At 50.1% G+C, this 6,793-nt stretch overlaps 1 protein-coding gene across 6 annotated transcripts in view; it reads left to right on the top strand.

Annotated features, from left to right (window-relative positions):
* The first annotated feature begins 768 nt into the window (after positions 1-768).
* The window catches only part of FAM124B (family with sequence similarity 124 member B), a 131,559-nt gene continuing 125,534 nt past the window's right edge, over positions 769-6,793 (top strand). For 3 of the 6 annotated variants that reach the window (XM_033958759.1, XM_033958757.1, XM_033958756.1), the window contains exon 1: positions 922-1,044. Coding sequence is in view for 1 of the 6 variants with exons in the window: in XM_033958754.1 (XP_033814645.1) it covers positions 782-1,044 (263 nt within the window). In the remaining 5 variants the exon portion in view is untranslated. Of the gene's footprint in view, positions 1,045-1,128; positions 1,250-6,793 lie in introns of those variants that run through there. The other 3 variants (XR_004540652.1, XM_033958754.1, XM_033958758.1) reach the window with 2 other exon arrangements.

Here is a 6,793-nt window from a genome sequence, read left to right as displayed (position 1 = left end):
CCTGTGGGTTGGTTCTGCGTGCCAGTGCCTGATCGCAATAAGTGTATAGGTGGGCATATGGGGGGGGGAGGGCAATGCTAGTTCTTGGGGTTGAGGTGGGTGAAGCTGGTTCCTGGGGGTGGAAGCGTACCAGTGGCCTCGGGGGTGGGTCTTTTGGGGTTGTGGTGGGGTGGAAGCGTGCAAGTGGCCGATGGGGGGGGGGGGGGGGTTGGAATGTGGAACGAATTGCCTGCGTTTCAATTCACTCCTATGGGGAAAGTTGCTTTGATATACAAGCATGCTTCTGTAATGAATTATGCTCATAAACCAAAGTTCCACTGTATTTTTTATTTAAAAAGGTCTAGCCTCAAACATCTAACCTATACCCTGGACATATTCTTCAATGTTCCATTCAGAAAAACGTCTGACTCATAAGCCTGTCCTAGTCCTGCGCACACTACAAATCTTACACGTTCCTTTGGGATTTACAGAAACTACTGAGCAACAGCATTGAAATTCGTCTAAAACAGGTTTCGAAAATAGCAAATTGGAAGGGTTTGGCAAGAAAAAAACAAGTCCATCTACCTCTTTATGCCATTTTCTCTATATGAAAACGAGTCCCATCGTAAGCTTAACCCTGAGTATAAGTAGGATTTAATCTTTTCTTTCTAGTCCTGCTGTGACCAGGACAGGTCACTCCTGGAAAATAGGTTCCTGACTTGATGAACCTTTGGCTTGACCCAGAATGGTATTTATGTTTCCAAACTGCCTCAGTCAATAGGAAGAAGATACTGCTGTGAATATGGTGCTCTACGTCACACATTTAAGGAGAGGACGACTTCCTCCACCACCACGTAAAGTCGTGGGCTCTCGTCTCAGTGCCGGCAAGGAGAAGGCGGCAGCAGCAGGACAGGCGCGCGCACACAAACAGTGGAGCTCTGCGGCGCGCGACAGGGCCAGGCGGATGAAAGCGCAGGGGCGCTGCGCTGTTGCACGTCATGGAGAAGTAGGCACGCAGCCGCCTCGAAGAAGCAGGACGTGGGACTCCGGCGCTGAAACTGTCGGGTAGGTGCTCGGTCTTCTGTCTGACTGACACGCTAAGGTCTAGGAAACGAACGTAAAGGGCAGGTTGCTCTGTCTGTTTTGTGTGTGGGGCTTGGTATCTAGGAGGCACAGATGGGTGCACGGGCCGATGATGACCAGCAAGAGCGTGCTGGGCTGATCTGATGCTTGCACTCGTAGTGCTTGTTTTAACAGAAAATAACATAGTGTAAGGAAAACTTTTTCTAGGATGTTTATTGCTCTTTTATTTGCTTAAGCACGGTAAAGTTGGTTTTGTTTTGTGTTGTTTTTTTTTTTTTGCCGGAATTGCTAACGTTTAAAGGAGACTGAAAAGCGATCCTATAGACTTTCGCAGTGAAATGTTAGTGACTTGCTGGAGGGAGCTATAGTGAATTCCTCTTTGTTATGGCTGGAGTCTTGTCTAGGTGTGTGGTGCTTGGCAGTGGCGTACCTAGGGTATGTGGCACCCGGGGCCCATCATTTTTTGACACCCCCCCCCCATGTAAAAAAATTTTTTTTTTTTTTTTTTTGCAATAACCATGAAATGGAATAAATGGTCAGAATAGAAACAGGCAGTGAAAATTTTCTTTTATTGAACCTCATATATGTAACCATTATTCCAAACATAACATAACATAAATTATGTCTAAATTGTCATGACATTAGAAGTACATATGGAGTAGTTGCAGGTGATGCTTGGGACAGTTCTGATTGTGTTAGTTCGGTTTTATGTGTTTTTTGAATAGAAGGGTTTTTATTTCTTTTTGAAGGTTTTGCAGTCTGTGGTTGATATCAATTGGTTGTAGAGTTGGGGGTCGAGTGTTGCAGCTCGAATGGCTAGGAGGTTGTCGAACAGTTTTTTTCTTTTGACGTTTTTGGTTGGAGGGTGTGTGAATGGTGCACAAGTTCTCCTATGTCTGTTTGAAGTGGATTGAATTATTTAGCTGAAGAAATTAGTTACCCCCCATTCCACACACATTAATTCTCTTCCATTTTTGTTCCCATTATAAAAAACACTGATAAGTTCCCAGAAAAAAAATACATTAAAATAAGAAGTGAAAACAAAGGCCCCTACAGATGAGAACATAACATAAGAATAGCCTAACTGGGTCAGACCAATGGTCCATCATGCCCAGTAGCCCATTCTCATGGTAGCCAATCCAGGACACTAATACCTGGTCAAAACCCAAAGAGTAGCAACATTCCATGCTACCGATCCAGGGCAAGCAGACACTTCCCCCATGTCTTAATAACAGATTATGGACTTTTCCTCCAGGAATTTGTCCAAATCTTTCTTAAAACCAGCTACACTATCTGCTTTTACCATAACTTCTGGCCACTTCATTTTTAAGTTTAGATCTTTCCTTTCAAACAGAGACCTTGCTAGATGTCAAATACAGCACAAGGTAACTTCACATGGACTTAGCTGTGCAGGAAATGTGAATCTCCTCATACACCCACCATATAGTGCAAAAATGTGCAAAGGTCTGTTTTTTTTCTTTCGATCACTACATAGCCTAATGCCACACAAGCAGCGCTGTTACAAACATATTCTGTAGGTCAATGCTAAGGATAACAAAGTTTCCTTCCTTGGACCAGAAGGAGATAAACCACTGGAAGAGATCCCAAAACAACACCCAAAGACCCACTCAGTGTGTGAATCAGTTGAGTGGAGTGGACTAACTGGGGGGTGGAAATGGGCCCGTAGTTTGCTCAGCAGAATTTCCCAGACCACCTCTTCCTCTCAACACATTGACACGCTGCCACCATCACCACTAGGAACACCTCACTGGGTAGGCCAGCTATGCTATAAACTTTATAAAACACATTATTATATTTTCTTATAAAGCACATATTTTAACTGACCTCTCTGACATCCTCAGCCTTTCCATTCACAAAAATAGAAGGAAGAAAAGTTCCCATTTCCTGCTGTCTCATGTCCCCGGCCTATACAATATTTTTTTTCTGCAGACCCTTCAAAAGTCTGACCAAATCCTCGTTTCACTTGCATTATAAAGTACTGAGGATGCCATCTCTCCCCAATCCCAGGTCCTAAAGTCTAAGACAGTAGCGCAAACTAATGCTGCCAGATACAGGAAAAAAAAATTTTGATTCGATTCAGCCCTATTGAATTGGTTTTTCAATTCGATTTTCCTGCCCAGTTGGGTGATTTTTTTCAAAACTCCTGGTGGGTTTTATAGCTTTTTCATCCCCTTTGGCTTCTCCTAACCACACTGGCGCTGTGGTGTAAATAAAATAAAGAAACAAAAAGGACTTTTCCTCTTTCTGTTAAATCCTAGCTCACGTTTGCAGTCCAACACCAGCTCTGGCAGGATACACATTTCAAATCTGACATGTTATAATCACAAAACAGAAAATAAAATTAATTTTTCTACCTTTTGTTGTCTGGTTATATTTCAAATTTTGTTGGTCCAAGGCTCTGGTTTTCTTCTGATAACTTGCTTGCCAGGGTCTCCTTCTTTCTGCATGCTAACCATCCATCTGCCAACTCTGTCCTCCCTTTCCATTTCCCTTCCCTTCCCAGGAAGTCTGGTATCTTTCCTTTTTTTCATCTCCCTCCACAGATCCACCTTTTCTTAAATACCCTTTCATCCGGCATCTCTCCCTCCTTCCCCACCATCCCAGAGTCCACCATCTCTCCGTTTCTTTTCCTAATTACCCTCCTATCCAGTATCTCTATCCCTCCTCCACACCATCCCTTGTGTCCAATTTCTCTCCCTTTCTGTTCCTTCCCTCCCTAAATCCCATGGTCCATCATCTCTCTCCCTCTCCTCTATTTTCAGACCCATTATTTCTTCCCCCCCCCAAAGTTTGGCATATGCATGTCTCTTTGAACACCCCCTTCCCTCTGTGTACTTCTAAATCATGGTCCCCCCCCCAAAGGCCTGTCCCCCCTTAAAGGTCTGCCTGTCCCACCTTGAAGGCCTGCACCCCCCCTTGAAGGCCTGTCCCTTCCCCTTGTAGGCCTGTCCCCCCCTTGAAGGCCTGCCTGCCTTTCCCCCCCTTGAAGGCCTGCACCACCCTTGAAGGCCTGCACCCCCCTTGAAGGCCTGCACCCCCCCTTGAAGGCCTGTCCCCCCCCTTGTAGGCCTGTCCCCCCCCTTGTAGGCCTGTCCCCCCCTTGAAGGCCTGCCTGCCTTTCCCCCCTTGAAGGCCTGCACCCCCTTGAAGGTCTGCACCCCCCCAAAGGCCTACACCCCCCCCCGAAGGCCTGCACCCCCCTGAAGGCCTGCCTGCCCCCCTTGAAGGCCTGCACCCCCCCCGAAGGCCTGTCCCCCCTTGAAGGCCTGCCTGCCTGCCTGTCACCCCCTCCCCCTTGAAAGCCTGCTTGCCTGCCCGCCCGCCCCACCCTGAAGGCCTGATGCCCCGACCCACCCCGAAGGACCGCTCGCCCCCCTGGCCTCCCCGCACCACCTATGAACAGCCGCAGCAGGATCGCGAAGTCAGCGTCAGCATCCCTGCGCTGCTTCCTGCGCCACAGTCCCGCCCCTCCTCTGACGTCAGAGGAGGGGCGGGATCGCGGCGCAGGAAGCAGCGCAGGGATGCTGACGCTGACTTCGCGATCCTGCTGCGGCTGTTCATAGGTGGTACGGGGAGGCCAGGGGGGCGAGCGGTCCTTCGGGGTGGGTCGGGGCATCAGGCCTTCAGGGTGGGGCGGGATCGCGGCGCAGGAAGCAGCGCAGGGATGCTGACGCTGACTTCGCGATCCTGCTGCGGGCTGCTTCACAGATGGTGCAGGAAGGTCAGTGGGGCGAGCGGTCCTTCGGGGGTGGCGGGGGACTGAACGGCAAGGCCGGGAACACCCCCTTAGGGCTGGTACCCGGGGCGGCCCGCCCCCCCCCCGCCCCCCCCCTAGGTACGCCACTGGTGCTTGGTATGAGCTATACAAATCATGAGAATGAAAATGTGAGTCTCACAAAGAGGTAACTGGATCTTCTTGACTAAACAGTGGCAGCACCTCAGTGAAAGAAGCAGTAAAGGTATGTACGGTGGGGTTGGAGGGGAGAGGGTGCCCGATAATGAGGCCAATTGAGGGGATGGCCTCAGGCTGCACTTTTGATGTTGACCAGGCTACCTGCTAGTCCAGGGATGGGGGAACTCCGGTGCTCGAGGGCCGTAATCCAGTCGGGTTTTCAGGATTTCCCCAATGAATATGCATGAGATCTATTTGCATGCACTGCTTTCAATGCATATTCATTGGGGAAATCCTGAAAACCCGACTGGATTACAGCCCTCAAGGACCAGAGTTCCCCACCCCTGGGCTAGTCGGATCTCTCTGCCGCTCCCCTTCCCAGCATCTAAACTTTTCACCTTCTTCCCTCCCATCTACCTTAAGATTTGTCATTGACAGCAGTGATTCAAAGAGCGGCCCCGCTGACCCTGGCGCTTCTCTCCACTGCGGCTCGCCCTCTATGACAGATTCCTGTCTCCGCTGGGGTGGGCCGCAGTGCAGAGAAGTGCTGGGGTTGGCAGAGCCGCTCTCAATCACTGCCGCCGCCAACAAATCTAAAGGGAGACGGGAGGGGGGATGGAAAAAATGCCAATCAGAGGTGGGGGGGGGGAAGAGGGTGAAAAGATTAGATGCCAGGAAGGGACTTGGCAGAGAGAGCCAGCCAGCAGGTAGGCTGGCCAGCAGCAAGATGCCACTTCCTCAACAGTGCCTGATACTGGAATCAGGGGCAGTGGCATACCAAGAGGTGGGTGAAGGGGTGTGGTCAGCCCCATGTGCTGCCCATAAGACAGAGGTGTCGAAATTCCAGTCGGGTTTTCAGGATTTCCGCAATGAATATGCATGAGATCTATTAGCATACAATGAAAGCAATGCATGCAAATAGATCTCATGCATATTCATTGGGGAAATCCTGAAAACCCGACTGGATTGCGTCCCTCGAGGAGGGACTTTGAAACTTCTGCCATAAGAGGTGCTCTGAGGACCAGTGTTGTGATTTTTTGGCAGTGGCAGCATTCACAATTCGCTACTCTGCTGGGTCCCGCCTAGTAGAGAGGAAGGCCCGGTCAGCAAAAGCCACAAGTTGTGAAGGCTGCACTGCCGATGGAGGCAAGTGAGGTGACAAAGAGAGCGCGAGGGAAGGAGAGGAGAGGGGGAGATAAATGCTGCACCCCACAGGCAATGGAATGCTGTTTGGTTGGGGGGAGACCCAGGAACTCTGCCCTAGACCCAGCAAAATTCTGAGACATGGCCTGCCACTAGCTCCCAACTCCACCCTCTTCCTCACGGCTACCCGCATCCCCTTCCTCGTGGCTACCCTGAAGATTTAGGGTACAACATTGGGAAACAGGTGGGAGGGCAGGCACCAACCAGCAACTGCCAGTTTTTAGGGAGACCATGGCCCCTGTGGCCTCTCCTGTTCTGACACCTATGCTGCACCCAGTTAGGGAGAGAGAGAAAGGGAGGGAAGGAGAAGGAAGACCAGGGAAGGGAGAAAAGAGGAATGAGAGATGCCAGACAATGAGGCAGAGAAAGGAAGGAAGGAAGTAAAGAAAGGGAGATACCAGACCATGGAGGAGGAGGAAGAGATGCCATGGCATGGGGGGAGGGAAGGGAAGGAGACAGAGATGCCAGACTAAGAGAAAGGAAGGAGAGGAGATGCCACATCACAGAGGGGGAGGGAGAAATGGAAGGGAAGGAGAGAAGAGAGATGCCAGGGCATAAGGGTAGGATAGAGAAAGAAAGGAGATGGAGATGCCAAACTGTGGGGTGAAATGGGAA

This window comes from Geotrypetes seraphini, chromosome 9 (genome assembly GCF_902459505.1).
Source record: "Geotrypetes seraphini chromosome 9, aGeoSer1.1, whole genome shotgun sequence".
NCBI lineage: Eukaryota > Metazoa > Chordata > Amphibia > Gymnophiona > Dermophiidae > Geotrypetes > Geotrypetes seraphini.
The sequence above is the reverse complement of the archived record's forward strand: the minus strand, read 5'-3'. Positions and strand labels throughout refer to the sequence as shown.